General features: G+C 40.7%; 1 protein-coding gene across 4 annotated transcripts in view; it reads right to left on the reverse strand.

Annotated features, from left to right (window-relative positions):
- Positions 1-10820: 10820 nt before the first annotated feature.
- The window catches only part of LOC122560762 (protein ELFN1-like), a 195493-nt gene continuing 179241 nt past the window's right edge, over positions 10821-27072 (reverse strand). For 3 of the 4 annotated variants that reach the window (XM_043711821.1, XM_043711823.1, XM_043711822.1), the window contains exons 2-3: positions 22772-22862; positions 10821-14190 (exon numbers count right to left, since the gene is read on the reverse strand). In XM_043711821.1, the coding sequence (XP_043567756.1) occupies positions 11565-13937 (2373 nt within the window). In that variant the 5' untranslated portion in view covers positions 13938-14190; positions 22772-22862 and the 3' untranslated portion in view covers positions 10821-11564. The remainder of the gene's footprint in view (positions 14191-22771; positions 22863-27072) is intronic. The other variant, XM_043711824.1, reaches the window with a different exon arrangement.

Consider the following 27072-nt stretch of genomic DNA (forward strand, 5'->3'; position numbering starts at 1 on the left):
TGCTCAGAAGGGAAGGGGGAAGAGGAGCAGAGCAGTAGTGGTCATTGGGGTCTCCATAGTTAGGGGGACAGATAGGAGGTTCTGTGGGGACGAGAGAGACTCACGGTTGGTGTGTTGCCTCCCAGGTGCCAGGGTTTGTGATTTCTCTGATTGTGTTTTTGACATCCTTAAGGGGGTGGGGGAGCAGCCCCAAGTCGTGGTCCACATAGGCACCGACGACATAGGTAGGAAGAGAGATGGAGATTTAAGGCAGAAATTCAGGGAGCTAGGATGGAGGCTTAGAGCTAGGATGAACAGAGTTGTTGTCTCTGGTTTGTTGCCTGTGCCACGTGCTAGTGAGGCGAGGAATAGGGAGAGAGAGGAGTTGAACACGTAGCTACAGTGATGGTGCAGGAGGGAGGGTTTTGGATTCTTGGATAATTGAGGCTCTTTCTGGGGTAAATGGAACCTCTACAAGCAGGATAGTCTTCATCTGCACCAGAGGGATACCAATATTCTGGGGGGGAAATTCACTAAGGCTATTGGAGTGGGTTTAAAGTAATCCAGCAGGGAGATGGGAACCAAAATTGTAGTTCGAGTATAGAAAAGATTGAGAGTAGGGAGGTCCGAAATCAAGTTTCAGGGACGCAAGATGGCACCGGCAAGCAAGACGTTGGTTTGAAGTGTGTCTACTTGAACGCCAGGAGCATCCGTAATAAGGTGGGTGAACTTGCAGCATAGGTTGGTACCTGGGACTTCGATGATATGGCCATTTCGGACACATGAATAGAGCAGGGACAGGAATGGTTGTTGCAAGTTCCAGGATTTAGATGTTTTAGTAAGAACAGAGAAGATGGTAAAAGAGGGGGAGGTGTGGCATTGTTGGTTAAGGACAGCATTACAGTTGCAGAAAGGATGTTTAGGGACTCGTCAACTGAGGTAGTATGGGCTGAGGTTAGAAACAGGAAAGGAGAGGTCACCCTGTTGGGAGTTTTCTATAGGCCTCTGAATAGTTCCAGAGATGTAGAGGAAAGGATAGCAAAGATGATTCTCGATAGGAGCGAGACAGACAGGGTATTTGTCATGGGGGACTTCAACTTTCCAAATATTGACTGGGAACACTATAGTACGAGTACTATAGATGGGTCAGTTTTTGTCCAGTGTGTGCAGGAGGGCTTCCTGGCACAGTATCTAGGCCAACAAGGGGCAAAGCCACATTGGATTTGGTACTGGGTAATGAGCCCGGCCAGGTGTTAGACTTGGAAGTAGGTGAGCACTTTGGTGATAGTAATCACAATTCTGTTATGTTGCTTTAGTGATAGAAAGGGATAGATGTATACCACTGGGCAAAAGTTACAGCTGGGGGAAAAGCATGCGGTTAGGCAAGATTTAGGAAGCATAGGATGGGGAAGGAAACTGCAGGGGATGGGCACATTAGAAATGTGGAGCTTATTCAAGGAAAAGCTCCTGTGTGTCCGAGATAAGTATGTACCTGTCAGGCAGGGGGGAAGCTGTAGAGCACGGGAGCGGTGGTTTACGAAGGAAGTGGAATCTCTGGTCAAGAGGAAGAAGAAGGCTTATGTTAGGATGAGATGTGAAGGCTCAGTTAGGGCACTTGAGGGTTACAAGGTAGCCAGGAAAGACCTAAAGAGAGAGCTCAGAAGAATCAGGAGGAGACATGAGAAGTTGTTGGTGGATAGGATCAGGGTAAACCCTAAGGCTTTCTATAGGTATTTAAGGAATAAAAGAATGATGAGAGTAAGATTACGGCCAATCAAGGATCGTAGTGGAAAGTTGTGTGTGGAGTCAGAGGAGATAGGGGAAGCACTAAATGAATATTTTTTGACAGTATTCACTCTAGAAAATGACAATGTTGTCGAGGAGAATACTGAAATACAGGCTACTAGACTAGGTGGGATTGAGGTTCACAAGGAAGAGGTATTAGAAATCTTGCAGAGTGTGAAAATAGATAAGTCCCCTGGGCCGGATGAGATTTATCCCAGGATCCTCTAGGAAGCCAGGGAGGAGATTGCCGAGCTTTTGGCATTGATCTTTAAATCGTCATTGTCTACAGGAATAGTGCCAGAAGACTGGAGGATAGCAAATATTGGTAGATGAGAGTAAACTGGTTGATGTGGTGTATATGGATTTCAGCAAGGCGTTCGATAAGGTTCCCCACAGTAGGCTATTGTACAAAATGTGGAGGAATGGGATTGTGGGAGATATAGCAGTTTGGATCAGTAATTGGCTTGCTGAAAGAAGACAGAAGGTGGTGGTTGATGGGAAATGTTCATCCTGGAGTCCAGTTACCAGTGGTGTACAGGAAGGGTCGGTGTTGGATCCACTGCTGTTCGTGGATAAACGACCTGGATGAGGACGTAGAAGGGTGGGTTAGTACATTTGCAGACGACACTAAGGTCGGTGGAGTTGCTACACTCAGGTTGCACTCCCCAGTAGAACTGTCACTCTCAATATGTGCCAACACTGAAAATCTAGATTCAATGAGATGCACTTGGGGACTTTCCTGACTACCTGCCTGTCTCCTTTCTATGACTGATGGTCACCCATTCCCTCTATGACTGCAATTCATTAAACTGCAGGGCGACCACATCTAAAAACATGATGTACACATAATTCTCAGCTCGCAGAGCACAGTCGATGCTCAAGTCCTGAAACCTGAGCCCTGAAGCCAGAGGAGATGGTGGAGGCTGACACAATTACAACTTTTAAAAGGCATCTGGATGGGTACATGAATTGGAAGGGCTTAGAGGGATATGGGCCAAATGCTGGCAATTGGTATTAGATTCATTTAGGTTATCTAGTCAGCATGGATGAGTTGGACAGTTTGTTTCTGTGCTGCACAACTCTGAGTCCAGCTGGCCAAACTGATGGCACTTCCTGTGCATGTGGTCATTCTGACTGTCTCTATAAAAAAGGAGCTAGATCTCTTACCTTTCCTCAATGCAGCTTGAAAATGGAGGATAACAATTTCCCTGATATTTATCGAACAGTTCTCTACTTTGCATTGATGTCCCTTTAGTCAAGATGACCAACTTCTGGTGGGCTTCCTTCTGGGCTGTAGCTGCGGCTCCCATCGACTCGGTCCAGGCATAAACTCCCATCATTTTATTGGGAGGCTCTGCTGCTGCTGTTCATCCTCAATTTTGATCCATTATGACCTTTTTGACCTTTTCACCCTTTGGCTACACTCTTATCACGGGCTTTGTGACATTTTGCTAAGCTAAAGACACGATATAAATGCAAGTTGTTGCCTTAATAATTCCAGGGTTGAGGGAGTTTTGCACAAAGGTTAGGTTGGAGAAACTGGGACTATACACCTTGGTATAAAGGAGAGTGAAAGGATATTTGGTAAAGGTGTACAAGATTTTGAGAAGTTTGAAAAGGTAGATTAGTAAAAAGTGTCCTGACATGATTTATAGATTTTGGAAAGGTATTGAGATTGTGTGGAAGAATTTTAGGTACCATATAATGATATGGAACTCACTGCCTACAGGATAGTGTAAGTAGAGACAAAGAATGATTTCTAAAGGAAATTAGATGGATTCTTGAGGGAAACAAACTTGCACAGTTAAGGAATGGGACTAAGTGGATTGCTCTACAGAGAGAGGCAGCATGGATTCTATGGGCTGAATGGGTTCCTTTTATGCTGTATTGACTACATGTGTTTACAAGTGAAGTCTAATCAATATATGTCACATAAAACAACCCATCTTAATGTCCCCTCCTTTAATGAAAGTATATATTGATATTTTAAATCTATAATTGTAACACATTTATTCTGTCACCTGTGAAAAAAGTTAAAAATCACACAAGCACCAGGTTATAGTCCAACAGATTTATTTAGAAGCACTAGCTTTTGCGCACTGCTCCTTCATCAGGTGGTTGTGGAGTATAAGATTGTAAGACTTTGAATATATAGCAAATGTTTTCAGTGTGATACAACTGAAATGATATATTGAAAAAGACCTGGATTGTTTGTTAAGTCTCTCATCTTTTAGAATGCACATGTTTGTTTCAGTTCTTTCATATGTAAATCCCAGAACATTTTTTAAAGTTAAATTCTCAAGTGACCTTTAACATGTCTTCTCAGGTAATACATTGAAGGTTTGAGGTGCCCTGTGTGAGTCTGTTTGTGCCCCAATGTTCAGACTGATTCTATGTTTAAAAAAGGGGATTTACAGAATCTGAGATGGATTCATGCAGTTTTTGAACAAAGTAAAATATAATTCTGCAAGTACAAATTTACCCCACAAACTTTTATGTATGTGTGTGCGCAAGTGGGTGTGTGTGTATGGGGGTGTGCTATGAGTGTCTGTGAGAAAGTGTGTGCAAAGTATAAGTCTGTGAGAGGGTGCATGTATGGGTGTGAGTTTGGGTGCGTATGTGTGAGCGTATGAGAGAGAGCTTGCGGATGAGAAAGGGTCTGTGTGAATGTATGGGTCTGTAGGAGTGTGTGTGTGTGTGTAGTGGGGTCATCTGCAGTGTGACATGAATCCAAGGTCCCGGTTGAGGCCACCCCCATGGGTACCGAACTTGGCTATCAGCCTCTGCTCGGCCACTTTGCCTGTGCTTGAGTCCACCTTGGAGGATGGTCACCTGACGGTCCAAGGTCAAATGTCCCGGACTGTTGAAGAGTTCTCCGACTGTCAGGGAACACTCCTGTCTGTTGGTTGTTGTGCAGTGTCCATTCATCCATTGCTGTAGCCTCTGCTCAGTCTCAACAATGTACATTGGTGAATGGATACCATACAACAATCAGCAGACAGGATTGTTCCCTGACAGGCAGAGAACACTTCAGCGATCTGGGACATTCGACCTCAGACCTTCGAGTGACCAATCTCCGAGGCAGACTTCGGGACAGGCAACAACTCAAAGTGGCCGAGCAGAGGCTGATAGCCAAGTTCAGTACCCATGGGGATTACCTCAACGGGGACCTTGGGCTCATGTCACACTGCAGGTGACCCCATTGCACTAAACACATGCACACACTCCTACAAACCCATACACTCATGCAGACACTTTCTCACACACAAGCTCTCTCTCATATGCTCACACCCACACACGCAACCCTGTCACAGACTTATACCCCTTTACACTCACACTCATACACACACCCTCTCACAGACACTCACCGCCCCCCATACTCACGCACATATATATGTTTATGGGATGAATTTGTACTTGCAGAATTATATTTTATTTTGCTCAAGAATCCATCTAGGAATCTGTAAATCCATTTTTCAGAATAGAATCAGTCTGAACATTGGGGCACAGACAGCCTCACACCATCAATGCATTATCTGGGCCAACATGACACCTGTTGTAAAAGTTACTTGAGAATGTAACTTTAAAAAATATTCTGGGAATTACATATGAAAGAACTGAAACCAACATGTTCATTCTAAAAGATGAGAGACTTAACAAACAATCCAGGTCTTTTTCAATATATAATTTCAGTTGCATCACACTGTAAACATTTGCTATAAATTCAAAGTCTTACAATCTTATACTCCACAACCACCTGATGAAGGAGCAGCGCTCTGAAAACTAGCGCTTTTAAATAAATCTGTTGGACTACAACTTGGTGTTGTGATTTTTCATTTTGTACACACCAGTCTAACACCGGCACCTCCAAACCATGTTAAAAAAAAGGGCAGGTTTGGTTTATTTCTTCACACAAATGTCTTTAATATGCAGCAGCCCATGTCATATTGTTTCCTGAGTACAGATGTTCACACTTATTTTATCTCAGCCATGCAGAGAAGGTGTAATACATTAGTGGGCAGATGGTGGCATAGTCATAGTGGTTCCTGGACTAGTCATACAGGAGCCCAGGCTACTGTTCTGGGGAAATGGGTTTGATTCCCTTCATGGCAGATGGTGAAATTTGAATTCAATAAAAAAAAAACAGTTCTGGAGTTAAAAGTGAGCCCAGTACGTATCCACTGTCAATTGTTATAAAAAAAAATTCTTTATAGGGGATGGAATTCTGCTGTCCTTACGTGATCTGGCCTATATGTGATTCCACACCCACAGAAATGTGGTTGTCCCTTAACTGCATTTTAAACAGCTAGGGTTGGGCAATAAATATTGGCTTAGCCATTGATGCCCATGTCCCATGAATGAATAAAACAATTGAGCAACTTAACTTCCTCAATGTTAACAATTTTCACATGGTGTGTAACAGTCTTATCTCTGAGTTAGAAAATTGTTCATTCTAGTCACACTCCAGCCTGTCTAGATTGACACTCTTGATGCATTACTGAGGATGGCATGCTCTGTCAGAGGTGCGGTGTTTCAGGTCAGATGATAAATTGGGGATTGGCCTCTTTTCACAGATAGATTTAACAAATTCCTGTCAACTGTTTTGAAGAGAGAATTCTGCAACATATGCCTACCCAATGTTAATTAACATCTCTAAATATAGATGATCTTATCGTTGTAACAGTGTTTCTGTTTGTTGACTGTTGTTTTTCCTTCAATATATCAGTAACTCCAAAGGTATTTTACCGGGTGTAAAGCATTTTGGGACATTGTGAAATTGGGTAAGGAACTACACAATTGCAAGTCCTTTAATTCTTTTCATAACTTACTTGATTCATATAGATTCCGTTCTCTCAGGAACGACACAAAATCTTAACTGTCTTTTCCATCTCAAGACATAGGGAGATTTTACCTTTCTCACCATCGCAGAGTCCTTCATTCACATTCTTCCAGCCTGAACCCATGACCTCATTGTAAACAAACGGATAGTGCAATTTATTTATTTCCACCAGTGTGGAACCTATATGCAGCACCCTTTATAGGAAAAATAATCTTCCACAGGAGAGCTTGGAATCAACTGAGAAGCTGATTGCCTGTTAAATGTAGAAGGTGACACTGAATTAACATTCCCGGCTCATTTCTTCACAATGTCAGACAAGGAGGAACTATTTTCGTTATCTCTGCGTGATCCCTGTTCCCTTGTCCCACTCTCCTCCAGGCTTGCTGAGCCCGCACTTGTTGTAATGTCTCTTGCTCCCTTTCATTCTACACAGCTGCAAAGAAAGACACCATCTGGCAGCATTACACCAGGAGGGAACTTATTGTAGCAGCCACGACAAATGCTTTTTTATGTGGTGAATGAGTTATTAATTGTTACAATTGTCGATGACAAGTCTTGGAGATAAAACACCCCACTGCAATTATTCCATCATTGTACTGCGCTCTGAGGAACTGTTTACTAACCTGGTGTGTGACACATGTGCTGTGCTTCATTTGTTTTATTGCTGTTAGAACATTTGAACGGAAGCCAGTGCACTCCAAGACAATGCTAGTGTTTCCTGCTTTTCAGAGCATTTTTTGTACTACCTATCAATGCCTCTACTTTTCGGCTTGCTCAAATCTAAACTTGTTACACTGGTTCCATGTTTTAACTCATTCCTTTCCTAGATTTTAACACTGTCAGATTATTTACCTCATGAGTTTTCCTTTGAGCAATTTGCAATCATTTAAAACTCAAGGACAGATTTTTGACATAACCTGTAGCTTTGGGGAACTGCCTCATATTTGGTTCCCTTAGCAGTGAGCTCTGAAATTTCCTCTAAACCTCTCCGCCTCTCTCTCCTTCTTGGTGCTCTCCATAAAATCTAGCTTTTCAACTGGAAATTTGGCCAGCTGCCCTATTTCCTCTATATGTGGCTTGGTATCACATTTGTGAAACGCTTTTTGATGTTTTATTCCATTAAAAACATTATATAAATGCATTTTGGCATTCCCTGTAGATTGTGACTGAAATTAAATTGAATAAAATCAAATTAAATTAAATTAAATTAAATCATTTTGCAGTTTCCCTCATACCCATCACCATTTTGATTCCTTAATTTGAAAAACAAGAACAGGAGGATTCTGAATATCATGTTCAATACCTCCCATCAATGAAAACTACAACATTCTTGGCAGTCATATAAAATCCCTCCCAGCTCAATTGGTTGATTTATGATTTACCCTGAGCTGTAAAAGGGTGAGGGAAAGTGGAGTTGGGGAAGGGAAGAAATCAAGCTAAAATAATTCTCTCCATTAACAGCCAATCATCTCCTTCTGAAAGGTTTGCACATGGATATTGAGAGAGAACAGTATTAGGATTGTTGAAGATAACCAGCCTCCCACCCCACCCTTCTATTCTGTGCCATCAAGGATCCAAAATCCTATCACAGTCACTACTCAAGTTCATATTGATTACTTGACATAAATATCTTTCTTAATACAACGTTCTCAGAATATGAAAGAATGGAGGCACATTTACAAGTCAAACATTAGTAATTAAACAAGAAAATGTTTACTTGAGAGCTATATCAAGACTTGCAAGTTTAACCCCATGTTTATCTACCTTCTTTGGAAGATGAATTTACCACAGAACAATAAGCATGCAGGTAATTGGAAGGAGTAGGCCTTATTCACCCACATGACCCTTTCCTTTCCTATAGTTATGTGGATGTATCCAGTTAATCTTAATGTACAATGGTTAAATGCTTCCTCATTGATCCATTAGGTGTGATTATGTCAGCTCAGGATTTTCCCACCATGGTAATATTCTGAATCAAAAAACAGGAAAAAAACAGGAAAACAACAGAAGGTGTTGAAAACAAAGAATTGACTTTCATTTCAGAAATTGTGGAAGACAGTAGTGTTCCCACATGATGTGGCACAGATATACGAATGTGATTACATTCTCATGCCATGAGTCTTAATTTTAAGCTAAAGGTAAAGGTGGAGAGGAAGAACAATTCAGAAGCAACTAAAATGTTAGAACTTTGGGGGATCAAAAATAGGGAAAAATTCAACAATGGCTATTTTGAGTAACTGTGAACAACTGGTTTTAAATCTGTTGTGGATGAACTGGGAGTATGAACCTGTCAGAAGATGGCACTCGAGTGTGGAATGAGCAGTTCCTCTGTAAAACTTAGGTAGAAGCTCATATTTTGCTCTTTCTGGATCATCATGGCCAAAATGTTTTATCCGGTCTGGTTTCAATAGTTTCGTCTGATTCAGGAACACAGGAGCAAGAGTATGTCTTTGCCACAGATTTGTCTTTTCAGGCTGTTGCAATACCAAATGAATCTTCATGCCTTCAGCAAATTTGAATATGTGGCTTTCCATTCCATCATATAAGTGCTTAATAAATACAGTGAATGGTTGAGGTTCCCAAAGCACCACTAGTTACATTATTACAATTAGTGTACTTGCCAATATCTCTACTTTGTCTCCCAACACAAAGACAAATCAATAATTTATCTTCAATTCTATGAAGTTTAACTTGAGGTGACTGTTTCATGTGGAGATCTTTTATCAAATGCCTTTCTGAAACCCATATAAATAGCATTGATGGATATTCCCTTGTTAACATCTCTGGTCACTTGTTCAAAAAATTAATTGCGTTTCTCAGACACGATCTTGCCTCTATGAGTCCATGTTGGTTGTCTCTGATCAGCTGAAAATGTTCAAGGTGTTCATTCTAAGTCTAAATATAGACTCTAATAATTTCATAACACTGACGTTAGTATCTGGTGTATAATTTCATGTTTTCCTCTTATATCTTTCTGAAATAGTGATGTGACATATACAGTTTTCCAGTCTAAAGGAGAATGGTTCTTGAATCAACAGAATTTGGAAAATTATAATTAGGGTGGCTGCAATGTTCTAACTTTCTTCAAACTCTGGGGGAGAAACCTTCCTAGTCTTGAGAATTTGTCACTCTTTAGTATCATTATTTTCTGCATTCCTGTTATTTTGCTTGGATTAATTTTGGTGCGTCCTTGCCTTGATTCATTATGAACTTGCTTGTACGTTCCAGCACGCTGACCATTTTCTCTGCAGGATATATAGATTTTAATGATTTAGCATGTCCCCCATTTCCTTATTTTCTTTGAAAATGTCAGAATTATCAAGTATTTTTGAATGGGCTCCACATTGCTCCTGATTACCTGCCTTTTTACACCTTAGTTTTTTGTGTGTTGATTTTCATATCCTTTGCAGATTTCTTCTCATACTCTCATTTTATAACTCTTACCATTGTTTTGTCAGGTTTTGCTGTTCTCTGTATCTTTCAGCATTTATTAATGATCCATACACATTTCCCATTGCTGCTAGCAAAAAGAAGCTACATCTTACTCCAGCTGCGGACGTTACCTATTTAAAATAAATAAATTGAAAATGTCTTGCTTGCAAATTTTATCTTTCTTGGTATGATCTGAATGGATTCTGCATTACATAATTGTCTGGCACTGAGCTGGAATGGATGCTGTATTATCTGATTTTAATTCATCTGAGTGACCTTTATCACATGTTTAAAACTTTAAACAAATGAGTCATTAGTACTTGAACAATAACTGTACTGCATTTTTTTGAATCACACGGTTAGTTGGTTGGCTTCAGTGAAAGGCTTGTCTGAGAGAAAAGGGCAAAAGGAAACTGTTGTAGGCCTTAATAGATTTAAGGTCACTTACACCGATGTGAATGATAAGGCAGCCATGTATATGCATGTCCAAGTGGCGGTTTGGGAGATGAGAACAAGATTGACCACTGCTGTGATATGCCCCAAGATCAAGTCACCTGAAGCAGTGATTATTTAGATTTGGACATGAAAAGTTAACACTTGGGGTAGAAGGGGTTTTCAGTAAATCACTCCTCATTCTTCAAAGTATGTCATTGGCTGTAAATTATTTTTATAGCATCCTGTGGTCAGGAAAGACATTACAGAAATATAAGTATTGTTTTCCTTGTTTTAATTCTTTTTATTTCCTTTTTTGGTTTCTCTCTAACTTCCTCTGTTTCTTTGTGTTTGTTCCTTTCTATATCTTCCTCTCTGTCTCTTTTACTCTCTTTCCTTTGCTCCTTTTGCAGGTGAAGATTTCACTCCAGATGAGAAAACCCATTACTTCGACCAATGAGACAGAAAGAGAATGTGACAGAAGAAACCACTCAGTGCATTTCTTTCACCAGTCCAGTTTTATCCAAAGCTCAGGGCCAGTTGTTAGACATTCACTGGGAACCAAACAGACTATTCTGTAAAATCCGCAATTAAAACCTGATACAAACAGGCAAAAAAATCCAGAAACATCATTGCAAATATAGAAATTTATCTGTACAGAACTGCAGGGGCAAAGGAGGGGGGGGGGAATCTTACTGGTAAATATTACTGTACAATGCAAGGTGTGAGCAGTGTGTGAGCTACAATTACACGGCACAGTCCAGTCACGGTGTACATTGTACAACGAACAATGCCCCATGTACACTACAGTGAGTCACAGTCACAGGACAGAGTCATGCGATAAATAATATCCAATATTCCAAGGCATTGGATTTCCTTTTTATTATATATCATATATATATATACACATATATATATTATATATATGCATATATATATAGTGAGGGAGAAAAAGAGAAATCCTTTACACAGGTTTTAGAGTTCAGTTTCAAGAATTCTTAGTGCATTCAGTTCTTTTTAAGAAGTTAATATAATTGGGTAAAAACAGATATTTTCATGTTTTTTTTGGTCCAATTTAGTCTTGATGAGTGAGGAGTCAAGATTTGTGCTGACTGGAAACTCCTTTCCAGTAATCTAGAATATCATGCAAGTCCTCATCTGTTGCGAATTGTACTTTCTTCCTCAGCGCATACCCTGCAGCAAGGTATTCATCCTTCCTGTGCCACTTCTCATGAGGTTTGTAACGCTCCCAGACCCCCTTAGAGGGTTTGCTGGAGTATTCTGGGCTGGAGGCATAGCTGACGCTGTGGTACTGGGGGGAGAACTGAGTGTAGGCCAAATTTCTCCTGGATCGAGATCGTGGGAGGGCTTCAAGGACACATGGACTTGGACTCCTCATCTGCTTTCGCTCTCCATGATGCAAGCCAGCATAGAGGTGTGAGTGGTCACTGTAGGGCTGCTTTTGCCCTGTTTCTGATCTCACAATGCGACATGGGGTTCCGCTTAGGATGGCACTGCGTGTTGGAGAGGTCCTTTCAATGTATTTTGCTTCTGATTTGTACCTGGGACCAGCATAGATCTCAGAACGCACTGATCGAGGACTGCGCACAGAGCAGTTAGAAGAGATGCTGGGACATTTGGGTGCTGCGTCCATACTGCTATGTCTCTTTAGTGGGTGGTAGCTTTCCCGGTAAATAGGGGACAGGAACCCTGATTTTCCCTGGGACTGTTCGGAAACCAAAAAGTCCTGGGGCTCCACTGATGCCAAGGTCCTAGCACTAGGACCTCGGAAGGAGCTGGACTCTGTCTGCAGAGCATCAATGCAGTTATTGATGATCAGATTCACTTGATCCACTTCTTTTGCTATGGTTGATATTTCAGCGGCAGAGTCCTGACTCTCTCCAAACATACTCTCGAGGATATCTCTGTGATATGGATGTTCACCTGTCCTCACATCCATATAGTTTCCTCGACTGAGCTTCGGACTTTCAATCACCTCCCGGAGATTGTACTCTTCCAGATCCCCTGCTGAAGGTAGGAAAGGCATCCTGGATGACATCATGTCGGAGGGTGGGACTGGCTTCTGTGCCATTTGGGTGATGGTGATGGTCTCCAACTCTGGGGCATATTTCAGCTCAATGATTGTCTTCTTGGCATTTCCTGATTTCTTGTTCTTTACTTGTTCCTCTTTTTTTTTACGCAGACAGTAATAGGTCACACCCAAGATGATGACTACCCCAAAGAGGCAACCCAGAATGGTCATGATGTAATGAGTGGTATTGGAAGTGGCAGGCAATGGCTTTGCTTTGGCTTTAGCCCTTGTTGAGAAGGTTACACAAGTTTGATTGTATCTCAGCGAATTTTGAATGGAAGCCACACAATATGTATAATTAGTATGGGGAATTAATTCTTCAATTTTAATTTCCTCCTTTTCTGTGGATAGGCTCTTTATGTCCGTATACATGCTGTTGTTATATTGTACCAGGATGTTTTCTTTCCGAATAGGGAATGGAATGTGGACCAGAAGGGTTGCTGTTGTGTAGGTGATCTCTTTTAACTTTATTACTGGTGTATCGTCAATATTCATGATGGGGGTCTGAAAGGATATCAATGGAGTAGACTCTTCACCTGATGGGCAATCTTCAGCTTCGCAGGGACTTTCTGGGACAGTAGTAGTTGAGGGTTTCTGTGTGAAGATAAACCTGGGATCAACAGAGTCAAGGTCTTCATTGCACATTGAAGCAAGTACACTCAATGCATCCTTGGAACTGGCCTGGCCTTGGTTCAGCAAAAGATACCCAGCAAAATCTGAAGGAGATGTACATTGAGTTCGATCGTAGCTCCTGGTGGTGTTGTTGAACTGCACCAGCCATTTCAAGAAGCCCAGTAGATCACAGGAACAATAAAATGGATTGCCGTAGAGTTCACAAGTGGTGAGCTTGCCAAGACCGAGGAAGGTGGAACTTTCCAAGGTTTGCAACCGGTTCATGGAAAGGTCGATGTTCATTACATTGGGACATTCCCAAAAAGAATTGGGGCTCACCACCTCAATGAGATTGGCCTGGAGATAGAGGTATTCAAGCCTGCCCAGCCCCCGCAGGATTCCCTCCGTGATGTTCCGAAGTTTATTGAATCCCAGTTGCAAAACACGCAGGTTGTACTGAGCAGAGAAGGCTCCATCCTCAATGTAAGAAATCTGATTCTTGGTCAGATTGAGTTCTGTCAGGTTACCAAACCTATTGAGCGAGGAATACTGGACGCTTTTGATCTTGTTCTCATTCAGCCGTAGGTCCACTATGGTACTGTTGATGTGCTGAGGAATGGATTCGTATGGTGGTTGGTTTTGGCTACAAATGGCCAGCCACACAAACCCTTTCTCCCCTTCAATGAGCCAGCAGTCACCATAAACACCAGCAGCATTCATCAACGAGGCTAGTGAGACCCAGAGAATGAAACTGTGCAGAGCCATCCCCTTGTGCTCTGAGGGGGTTTGTGAGCAAAATCTTCCAATAACACTCACCTGCTCAATAAATGATGCTGAATTGTTCTGTAGCTCTAAAATCAAAACTGTCCTTGAAACTCTAGCTATTAAACTGAGGTGTCGTAACTTTCTCGTCTGTATAATTCATGATATTTCCCTATTCCAATTTTCTTTATGGTAACTTCTCATTTGATCCCTTTGTACTTCCAGTACATTTCAATAGATGGTTTCATCTGCTTTTCTGGAAAATAAGAAAAGAGAAAAATGCAGTGAAAATGAACTGAAATCGTTTTCAGTCAGGTTACATTGTGACTTTAGACCTCTTGCCTAGTAAACCAGTCCTTAACTTCCTTTCAGGCTGCTCATGCCTCAGCCCATTCTATTTTGCTACTATGTGTACTCATTGCTCCCTTTATCTTTCAATACTACCTGCCCAAATGTTGGGACAAAAGGTTAGTTTTAATGAAGGAGTTTGATAGGGTCATTAAGCAGAAATTGTTTCTACAGGCAAAAGAGTCAGTAACTAGAGAGTACAGTTTTGAGTAATGGGCAAATGAGGCAGAGGAGACTGAGAAGAATTTTCTTTTTATGCAATAAATTGTTATGATCTGGAATACGCTGCTTGAAGAGATAGTGGAATCAGATTCTGTAACAACTTTCAAAAGCAAACTTGATGAATTAAAACAAAAATGCATGGTTAAGGGGAAAGAGAAGAGCGGCATTGGACTAATTGGATAGCTGTTTCAAACAGCCATATATTCTGTGGACCAACTGGTTCTCTCACATCTATTTGGAATCAGTTTTAAAGTCTAGGCCAATATGAGTGATGGTGGCTCCTTTCTCTGAAGGGGGACTGGAACTGTTAAGCCTTGTGTGCTATTGTTCTTTGCAAAGTGTGAAATTGCTCCCATTATTATCTGTCATAAAACATCCAGCCACAAGTTCTTCATTGTTGAGTTACATTTGATGGATTCATACGACAGAGATTGGATCAGTGCAGGCTGCATGCTGAAAAGCCAGAGAATCAACAGTATAGGAGATAACCATTCAGCCACAGCTCTTTTGAAGAGCTGTTCGATTGGACTCACTCTCTTTCCCCTTTGGTCTAAAATGTCTTTAGGTATAAATCCTTTACGAAGTAATTAATGAATCTGCTTCCTTAAGCTTTCAGCAGATAACAGGTTGTTACACATAAAATAAAACCCTCATCCTCCTCTTGGCTCATATTTTACACTTCCATCCTCTTGTTAACAACCAATCCACTCTTTATAACAAACATGGACTGTCCAGTTGAAGGCAGCATATATCTGAGCACCATAGACCAGTTTAATTCCCAGCTTTTTCTGACTGTGTGTTGTGTACAGCTGTGACAGGGCCCATGAATTTCTCAGTGAAAATACCAGAGGCCAAGTAGCACTTTGTGAATTATAATCCTGCACAAATTACAACTACAGGACTGGAAGGGAGGCTTGGCAAAAAACATGTATCCACTCCACTGTTTATGGACTAGTTGGTGTCTACAGAATGACAAAGCCTTGATGGGGTTTTTAAAACAGGATAAACATTTTAAATTTGTGGCATTGCTGGACCTGGAGCCAACAGATGTCAGCAAGCACCGATTGATGGGAAAATGGGATTTAGTGTGAGCTGATATTTTTGAGAAAATTTTAAGTTTATGTGGGGTTAATTTTGACAGAGTTAAAATAGTGATATCTAGAGTTAACAAAGAAATGAATAAATGGTTCAGAAGCAGATAAACTGAGGCAGAACTGGAAATGGGAGATATCAGGTATGGGAAAGTAAATGCTTGAAAAACTTCCCTCATTTTGTCTTCACTAGGATGCAATAGAACTCAGGTTGATAGTTATTAAAGAAGCCTTGAGTTGTAGAATGTCTGTATTTTGATATGTTCTTTAACATTTTCATATAATTAAATCAACTTGACGCCACCTCTCAGAAACATTTCAAAGTGCTTCAAAGAGAGTGAATCACATCATACCATGACCACAAAGGTTAACAGATTTAGCATTTCATTGAACAGATGCACCAGTTCCAACAGTGCAGGACTCTCTGTTATGTGCTGAACTGTCAGCATGGATCATTCTCTCAACTTTCAGAGAGGGATTAAATTTCAGAGCTTTAATTTATGGAATTGAAGGGGAGAAATTGGTTCAGTAATTCTGGGTTAAGAAAGAGGGAGGAAAAAGTTTGTTAGGAATATTACTGCAGATGGATAATGCATATGTGGATAAGTGTACAGGCAGGACTTACTGCCATTATTAGGTAGATTGCTGCCATTCTGAGTTCACATATAAAGAATAGCCACTCATTTAAGGTATTATAGGTTTGCACTGTATGAAACTACATATAGGTCAGCACATTAGGAGGAAGGAAAATAATGCCTGTGCAGATTTCAATGAGTTTGTAAAATGCTGGGTGAATATGATTATCGCTAATTTTTAGATATAAGTATAGCATGACTTAGGCTTAATTTGCAATCATTGATGCATCCATACCCCATACCATTGCAATGTGCAAATGAAGAATGTAATGAGATGTACCACTGAACCAGGCATAATTCTCTAGTTGGTGTAGATCCTGGGAGATGCACTTTTATCCCTATGAGAATCTACTCTTTATAAGCATCATCTGTGTCTGAGAAGCAAGAATCTGTTACTGGCTGCCAACATTTCAGTCTGCAGGGATATACTCTGTCAATTTTTAAATTTTTGATACAGCGAGAAATGCAGATCAAGTATTAACTCCCTGATACATTCCATCCCTGAAACTGAAAAGATGAGATAACTCAGAAAGGTTCGCAGTACTATCTGGCTTTTGAGGAAGAAAGTAAAAATTGGCTTTCATATTCATGGTCTTGGAGCTCCCCAAAACTCTTTATAGATAGTGAAGCCACCATTACAGTACACATAGTCAAGTCCCACAAATAAAAATGAGGACCTGATAATTTGTTTTAGTGTTGAACATTCTCCTCAGTGCCTTGAGGAGAAATCCTTTGCTTTCCTTTAACCAGCATTATAGGATATTTCATATGTACATGAGGGGCTAGCATCTCTGACGGTGGTGGAATCTCTGACGCCAAAATTCACTGGATTTATCACCTTGAGTACATGGTGAAGTATCCAGAGTGTAGCTTGATCCTATGTTTTTCTGAAAAGTAAAAGCCCGACCCATTGAGCCACGGCAGACATTTGGCAAAGTAAAAGAAAGGAGTGTAACCAGTTTTGCATTTGTGTAAAATAATGAATTGCAGTCAGAAATTATGCATTATGCCCTTGCTGCTTTAGAATAGGATTTGGGGAGGATATAAACTGTAAAATCTGGAGACTGGTTGATTAAAAATGAAGAAAAGACAAGAAAGAATGTTGAGAGTCACAAATACCTTCTTTGTAAAACAAAGAGAGAAAGGAGCCAGTTAAAAAGCAGACAAAGTGTTTGTAACCTGGTCAAAATCATATGTACAAAAGATAAATATTACTTCCACTGGCAGGAGGATCAATCATCAGTAGAGACAGATTTAAGATAATTGCTAAAAGAATCAGAGGAGGAAAGATTTTTGTATGCAATTGTGTTATTGTGAACTGGAATGTACTGCCAGAAAGATGGTGGTGGAAGCAGTTTCAATCATTCCTTTCAAAAAGCAACAGGGTAAGTACTAGGAGGGAAAAGAATTGCAGTGCTATGGGGAAAGAGCAGGCTGGGCAGATTAGCCTCTTTCTTATCTGTGTGCTTCTATGAATGAATTTTCTTTTCAAAATGTATCTGCATAATCAATGTCCAAGGAGAGACATGTAAGAGATGTGGAAAGATGACCATTTCCATGAACTCTAGAACAGCCCTATAAGGAGGATTTTCTGGGACTATTTCAAGATTTTAAAAACATTCATCAGCTGCTTTTTAAATAGTAAAACAACCACTATTTATTTATGTCTAAGAATGCAAAGGACGGCTTACACATTAAATGATCTCGGCCAGTATTCATTTAAAAGGAATCATAAAAAATATGTTCTCACAAGAATATCGGCAGCCTTAATGGAACTCATTAAAACTAGAGGCATGCAGGGATGAGACCAGATTATCCATTCATGAGGACTGAAACATTGATGCAATGTCTGTGCTGATGGAGGTTCGGAGAGCAGCACGTACACGCAAATACAGTTAGCTGAGCTGTGTGCATATTTAATCAAAACAACATTTTTTAAAAATTCACTTGCAGGATGAGGGTCCTACTAGCCAGGCTGGCATTTATTAGGCGAAAGTGAGGACTGCAGATGCTGGAGATCAGAGTCAAGATTAAAGTGGTGCTGGAAAAGCACAGCAGGTCAGGCAGCATCTAAGGAGCAGGAAAATCGACGTTTCGAGCAAAAGCCCTTGATTCCTGATGAAGGGCTTTTGCCCGAAATGTCAATTTTCCTGCTCCTGGGATGCTGCCTGACCTGCTGTGCTTTTCCAGCACCACTCTAATCTTGAGGCTGGCATTTATTGCCCATCCCAGGGATGTCAACTATATTGCTGTGGATCTGTAGACCAGGCCAGGTAAAGATGGCAGTTTCCTTCTTTGAAGGATATTAGTGAACCAGATGTATTTTTCTGACATTAGACTCTTAATTTCAGATTTTTATTGCATTCAAATTCCACCATCTGCCATGGAGGGATTTGAACTTAGGTCTGCAGATCAGCACCTGGACCTCTGGATTAAATGTACAGCGATAATACCACTAGGTCATTGCCTATTCATGTGTCATCCCCATGCACTGTTAATCACACTGCTGTATAAATTTCTGGCTTGGGTACTTTCATGCAGTGTGTGTATCAATATGTGTACATGTACACTTATGGATGTGAATGCTTTGTAACATTTAGGTTGAAGCATCTCATCTAATTTTTACAAATGTTAATTCACATTGTCCTTCTATTTCTAAAATGGTCCACTGCAATAGTAATCTCCTCCCATTATCACCGCCCACACCCCGACCCCCTGCTCTGTTTTCAGAACATTATCTTGCCAATAATCATTGGCAAAGTTAAACGAGCAATTTTATCTCAGCAAGCAAATGAGTGGGATGATCACTAGATTGTCAAATAATCTTTTGTTGTCTCTCAGAAGCCCTCTGAAACCTAATTTCATATCATTGAAGCAAAAACATAGAAACAAAAAAGTTAGGAGCAGGAGTTTACCATTCACCCCCTTGAGCCTGCTCTGTCATACATTACAATCATGGCTGATCATCCAGCTCAACACCCTAACCCCCTCCTGCTCTCCCCCACTCCCCCAACTATTACCACCACCAGCACCAATATCCCTTGATCCACAAGAGCTCCTTTTTCATGAAAACACATCATGTGTTTCTGTGATAGTGAATTCCACAGCTCACCATTTTCTGGGTGAAGACATTTCTCTTCATCTCAGTCCTAACAGGTTTTCCCTTTATCCTTTAAATATAACCTCTGGTTCTGAAAAACCATTAAGATCATCCTTCCTGAGTATAATCTGTCTAGTCCTTTTGAATTTTATGAGATCTCCCCTCATCTTCTGAACTCCAGTGAAACAATCCTAACCTTCTCAATCTCTCCTCATATGTCAGTCTTGCCATCCCAGAAATCAATTTGGTAAAACTTTGCTGCACTCCCTTTGTAGCAAGAACATCCTTCCCCAGATAAGGAGACCAAAAGTGCACACAATATTCTAGGTGTGTCTTCACTAAAGCTCTGTATAATTGCAGGAAGACATCCTTGGTCTTGTACTTGAATTCTCTTGCTATGGAGGCCAACATACAGTTTGCTTCTTTACTGCCTGCTATACCTGCATGTTTACCTTCAGCAACTGGTACGCAACGACACTCGGATTTCGTTCAACATTCCCTCTTCCAACTTATAGCCATTCAGATAAAAATCTGCCTTCCTATTTTTGCTACCAGAATGGACAACCTCACATTTATCCACATTACACTGCATCTGCCATGCATTGGCCCACTCACTCAATCTGTCCAAATCACACTGCTACATCTCTGCATCCTCCTCACAGCTCACCCTTCCACACAGCTTTGTATCTTCTTCAAATTTTGAGATATTATATTTAGTTCCCTTATCTAAATTATATAATATATTATGTATAGCTGGAGTCCTAGTATCAATCTCTGAGGCAACCTACTAGTCATTGCCATTCAGAAAAGGACCCTGTTATTTCAACTCCTTGTTTCCTGTCTGCTCAACTTTTTAATCCATCTCAATATATTACTCCCAATTCTATGTGCTTTAATTTTGCACATTAATTGTTTATGTGGGACTTCTTTGAAAAGCGCTCTGAAAATCCAAGTGTATCCACTGACTCCCCCATCAACTCTACCAGTTACATCCTTGAAAAATTCCCGTAATTTATCAAGCATGTACATTTTGTCAATCCATGCTGACTGTATCTGATCCTACCACTGTTTTCTAAGTGCTTTGCAATAAAATCCTTAATAATGGGCTGTAGCATATTTCCCACTACCTACATCAGACTCACTAATCTGTAATTCCCTCTTTTCTCTCTACCTCCCTTTTTAAATAATAGGGTTACATTAGCCAACCCTGAAGAAGGGCTCATGCCTGAAACGTCAATTCTCCTGCTCCTTGGATGCTGCCTGACCTGCTGCGCTTTTCCAGCAACACATTTTCAGCTCTCATCTCCAGCATCTGCAGTCCTCACTTTCTCCTTACATTAGCTATTGTCCAATCTGTAGGAAGTGTTCTGGAGTCTAAAAAGCCTTGGAAGATGACCACTAATGTAATCACTATTTCTGGGACCACTTCCTTAAATACTCTGGAAAGTAGATTACCAGGTCCTGGGGATTTATCTGCCTAAAATCCTACAATTTCTCCAAAATCATTTCTTTACTTATACAGATTTGCTATAGTTTCTCTCTCTCTCTCTCTCTCTCTTTCTCTCTCTCATTAAAAACTGTTCCCCATGATTTCTGGTATGTTACTTATGTCCTCCTTTGTGAAGAGAGAAGCAAAGTTATAATGTCATGTCAATGTTACCCTGCCCTTGATAGCAGGTCTTAGCCTGATAACAGTTTTAAAATATGCTAACATTTTATCTAGACTAATCTTGTCTTTCCTGCTCTATAGAAGGTTAAGACCAACTGAATTGAGTTCCTTTTACTTTGAAAGGAATTAATAGGATAGCAAGAGAGAAACCATTTCTATTGATAGAAATTTTAAACAAGGGAACATCATATTAAAACCAGTATAAGGCCATTCAGGATAGAAGACAAAATGGTGGTGTAAGTGCGGAATTCACTCTGAGAAATAAACAGTTGATGCCAACTTACTAACATTAAATATGAAATTGATATATTCATTGATATTAATTAGAGCCAAAGTAGATCAATGGAGTAAATCAGCTGCTAACAGCCTCAAAGGGTTGAACGGCCTATCTTTGCTTTATTCTAACAAGTAATTACATTTGTCAACAGTTTTAACTTCTCACCCTCGCATTCAAATACTTCACGTTATCAACTCTCTATTTCTGTAAGCTCTTCCATCTGTATAACCCTGCATTCACTCTGGAATTTTCCACTTTTATCCTTTTGTGCTTTCCAATTGTAATCACTGCACCATTGGCTGTCGGTACTGGGAAAGATGCTACAGTCCATTATTAAAGATTTTATAGAAAAGCACTTAGAAGCACTAAATTCTGTCATCCCTCACTTCAACATTTCCACTCTCTACCTGGCTTTAAGCCTTCCAAGACGCACCTTAAAATGTAACTCTTTGATCAAGCTTTTGGTCACCATTCTAAACATCTTTAAGTAGCTCAATGTCAAATAATTTTTGATAACAATTGTGGGAAACAAAATGGAACATTTTACTATATTAACGACTCTGTAGAAATGCCAATTGTTAGCATTTTTCTTTATTCTTTTGTGGAATGGCAAGGACAGCATTTATTGCCCATCCCTAATTGCCTTTGAACGGAATCACTTGCTCAGCTATTCAGAGGGGAGGGAACTGGATCTTGGGGGGAGTCTCCTCTGCAGAAATGGCTATCAGGCCATAGGAATATCAAGGAGAAAGTGAGGTCTGCAGATGCTGGAGATCAAAGTTGAAACTTTATTGCTGGAACAGCACAGCAGGTCAGGCAGCATCCAGGGAACAGGAGATTCGACGTTTCGGGCACAGGCCCTTCTTCAGGAATGAAGAAGGGCCTGAAGAAGGGCCTGTGCCCGAAACGTCGAATCTCCTGTTCCCTGGATGCTGCCTGACCTGCTGTGCTGTTCCAGCAATAAAGTTTCAACATAGGAATATCAAGGCCATTATGACTGTCATTTATGTGGTAACCTTCTGAATGTTATTGGAACTGCACCAATGTACCTAAGTGGAGCACATCCAATCACTCACACCATTCTCCTGATATGTGTATTGTGGTAAGTCGAGAGACCTTGGGGAGTCAGGAGTTGAGCAACTCAACACTGTCTATCCAGTCTTTATGTATTAGGCTGTTTGGCTCCTGTGACTGACAGAACTGCCTTTCATGAATCTTTAACCTGATTTGAAACATGCGAGATTACACCAGTTTATGGTTTTGATAATATCCCATACACTGCATGGGTGAATTAGTGCTCAAGCTGTTCATGTACTTTATTGCATCTTGAAGATCTGCATAGAACACAAACCTAATGATCCTCTTCAATTACCTGCTGCCTGTCAGATACCATAACAAATTATTTTGAACAGTGAACGTACATTGCGCTGTATCGTATGCCTTTTTACATTCTTTCATTTGTACATTAACCAGGCTGAGAAGCTTTAGCTTGTACCTGTTGATGTGAATGTCATTTTCTCTTTTCAGAAGGAATTGAAGAGAACATGCTGTGATTAGCGAATTAATTATTGAAGCTGGATCCTTACCTGTAGATGAAAGTGATTAAGATATGAGATGTAACTCACAAAGAACTTCATTTGTTCATAGAGATTGTTTCAATTTGCCAAGAGCAGATATAAAATCAATTAAATATCACTCAAAATATTGTCAATGTTGTTTAAAATTTAAATTAATATAGAGAGAGCAGGAGAAAGCAGGGGCCACAGACAGAAAGCAGCACCTTAAAGAATGGGACAGAGAGGTTCCTGGAGATAGACAGTAGCAGCTAAAAGAGCAGATGACAGGAGGACCAAAGACAGAGTAGTAGCTAAAACATCAAAGAGAGAACATTGTGGATACAGAGCAACATCTGAAGGAATGGTGAGAAGAAAGACCCGGAGATAGGGCAGTGTTATGGGAGCTTTGTGATTAAATCCAATTCATGATTCTAGAGCTGGCCTTCTGGGAAATGTCTAACTGCAGTATCTCAGGATTATGGGTCATTGATTGGTTGGTGATATTTTTCTCTTTAATTTTTCAACTCACAGCTAATTTTAAGAATTGTAATGTTTAATTACTTGTACCAAACTTTACTAATAGTAGTAAAGTACATTGGATTGACAGATGAGTATGAGAAAGTGAGGAGTGCAGATGCTGGAGGTCAGAGTTGAAAAGTGTAGCACTGGAAAAACACAGCAGGTCAGGCAGCATCTGAGGGGCATGACAGATGAGTATGTCCTACTTATTTGAAATAGTAAATTTCAATCAGGGAAAGTAGAACATTTGTTGACATAATAAGAATTTAAGCAAAGGTAGGAATACAGACATTAATTAAAACAAACAGTGAAAAAAAACAATTAGTTAAACAATATATAGATAGCAGGGTAGATAATGTGCGGTGGTTATAGAACAGGAGTTCTTATGTAATCCAAGGCAACATGTTTGCAATGTTTATGATGTGAGAAAATTTGGCTCTATTGATCTAGAGGCTGAGCTGCAAACACTGCAATACATCAGGGAGGGGATGTTCCCTCAATACTTTGTCACACCTCTTCGAATATTCATGATTTGGAGGTGCCAGTGTTGGACTGGGGTGCACAAAGTTAAAAATCACACAACACCAGGTTATAGTCCAACAGATGTATTTGGAAGCACTAGCTTTCAGAGCACTGCTCCTTCATCAGGTGGACAACCCTCCGTGTGAAAAAGTTGCTCCTTAGGTCTCTTTTACATCTTCCCCCTCTCACCCTAAACCTCTGCCCTCTAGTTCTGGACTCACCCACCCCAGGGAAAAGACTTTGCCTATTTATCCTATCCATGGCCCTCATGATTTTATAAACCTCTATAAGGTCACTCATCAGCCTCCGACACTCCAGGGAAAACAGCCCAATCTATTCAATCTCTCCCTATAGCTCAAATCCTCCAACCTTGGCAACATCCTTGTAAATCTTTTTTGAACCCTTTCACATTTCATAACATCTTTCCAATAGGAAGGAGACCAGAATTGCATGGAATACTCTAACAGTGGCCTAACCAATATCCTGTACAGCCGCAACATGACTTCCCAACTCCTGTACTCAATACTCTGACCACTATCCTATCTACCTGTGACTCTACTTTCAAGGAGCTATGAACCTGCATTCCAAGGTGTCTTTGTTCAACAACACTCCCTAGGGTCTTACCATTAAGTGTATAAGTCCTGCTAAGATTTGCTTTCCAAAATGCAGCACCTCGCATTTATCTGAATTAAACTCCATCTGCCACTTCTCAGCCCATTGGCCCACTTGATCAAGATCCCATTAATCTGAGGTAATCTTCTTCACTGTCCACTACATCTCCAATTTTGGTGTCATCAGCAAACTTATTAACTTTACCTCTTATTTAGGTTAGATTAGAATAGATTCCCTATAGTGTGAAAACAGGCCCTTCAGCCAACAAGTCCACACCAACCCTCCGAAGAGTAACCCACCCAGTCTCATTTCCCTCTGACTAATGCACCTAACACTATGGGCAATCTAGCATGGCCAATCCACCTAACCTGCACATCTTTATGCTCACATCCAAATCATTTCTATAAATGATGAAAAGTAGTGGACCCAGCACCAATCCTTGTGATACTCCACTGGTCACAGGTCTTTAGTCTAAAAAACAAATGTCCACCACCACCCTCTGTCTTCTACCTTTGAGCCAGTTCTGTATCCAAATGGCTAGTTCTCCCTGTATTCCATGAGATCTAACCTTGCTAACCATGGGGAACCCTGTCGAGCGCCTTACTGAAGTCCACATAGATCACGTCCTTCTTACTTCTTTGTTACTTCTTCAAAAAACTCAATCAAGTTTGTGAGACATGATTTCCCACGCACAAAGCCATGTTGACAATCCCTAATCAGTCCTTGCCTTTCCAAATACATGTACATCCTGTCCCTCTGGATTCCCTCTAACAACTTGCCCACCACTAACGTCAGGCTCACTCGTCTATTGTTCCCTGGCTTGTCCTTGCCACCTCTCTTAAATAGTGGCACCACATTAGCCAACCTCCAGTCTTCCGGCACCTCACCTGTGACTATCGATGATTCAAATATCTCAGCAAGAGGCCCAGCAATCACTTCCCTAGCTTCCCACAGAGTTCTAGGGTACATATAATCAGGTCCTGGGGATTTATCCACTTTTATGTGTTTCAAGACATCCAGCACTTCCTCCTCTGTAATATGTACATTTTTCAAGATGTCGCCATCTATTTCCCTACATTCTATATCTTCCATGCCCTTTTCCACAGTAAATACTGATGCAAAATACTCGTTTAGTATCTCCCCCATCTCCTGCTGCTCCACACAAAGGCTACCTTGTTGATCTTTGAGGGGAAAGTGAAGACTGCAGATGCTGGAGTACCAGAGTTGAACAATGTCGTGCTGAAAAACACAGCAGGCCAGGCAGCATCCGAGGAGCAGGAGAATCGACGTTGTGGGCATAAGAAGTCCTGAAGAAGGGCTTATGCCCGAAACGTCGATTCTCCTGCTCCTCGGATGCTGCCTGGCCTACTGTGTTTTTCCAGCACGACATTTTTCAACTCTGATCTTTGAGAGGCTCTATTCTCTCTCTAGTTACCCTTTTGTCCTTAATGTATTTGTAAAAACTCTTTGGATTCTCCTTAACTTTATTTGCCATAGCTACCTCATGTCCCTGCTTTGCCCTCCTGATTTCCCTCTTAAATATACTCATACTTCCTTTATACACTTCTAAGGATTTACTTGATCTATCATGTCTACCTGACATATGCTTCCATCTTTTTATTAGCCAAACCCTCAATTTCTTTAGTCATCCAGCATTCCCTATACCTACCAGCCTTCCCTTTCACCCGAACAGGAATATACTTTCTCTGGATTCTCGTTATCTCATTTCTGAAGGCTTCAACCTTTAACACTATGGCAGTCCCAGTCTATGTTTGGAAAGTTAAAATCCCCTACCATAACCATCCTATTATTCTTACAGATAACTGAGATCTCCTTCCAAATTTGTTTCTAAATTTTCCTCTATTAGTGGGTCTATAATACAATCCCAATAAAGTGATCATCCCTTTCTTATTTCTCAGTTCCACCCAAATAACTTCCCTGGATGTATTTCCAGGAATATCCTCCCTCAGTACAGCTGTTATGTTATCCCTTACCAAATACGCCACACCCCCTCCTCCCTTACCTCCCTTTCTATCCTGCCTGTAGGATTTGTATCCTAGAACATTAAGCTGCCAGTCCTGCCCATCCCTGAGCCATGTTTCTGTAATTTATGATATCCCAGTCCCATGTTCCTAACCATGCCTTGAGTTCATCTGCCTTCCCTGTTAGGCCTCTTGCATTGAAATAAATATAGGTTATTTTATCAGTATATTCAAGGGGCAAAAGGAGAAATGGAAATAAATGCAATAACTATCATTAGAGAAAAAATGCTGAGGAAACTAATGGTGCTAAAGACTGATATGTCCGCTAGACCTAAGGGTATGCACTGTAGGATATTAATGGAAGGCACTACAGAGATAGCGGATGCATTGGTAGTAATCTTTCAGATCCTTAGGATCTGGAACAGTCCCAGAGGATTGGAGAACTGCTAATGTAACACCTTTATTTTGAAAGGGAAGGAGATAAAAAATGTCTAATTTGCTTAATAACTGTTATAGGGGCATGTTAAAGTCTCTTGTAAGGGAAGTAATAGCAAAGCAGTGAGAAATGCATAATATAATCTATCAGAATCAGCAGGGCTTCATGA

This window comes from Chiloscyllium plagiosum, chromosome 21 (genome assembly GCF_004010195.1).
Source record: "Chiloscyllium plagiosum isolate BGI_BamShark_2017 chromosome 21, ASM401019v2, whole genome shotgun sequence".
Taxonomy (NCBI): Eukaryota; Metazoa; Chordata; class Chondrichthyes; order Orectolobiformes; family Hemiscylliidae; genus Chiloscyllium; species Chiloscyllium plagiosum.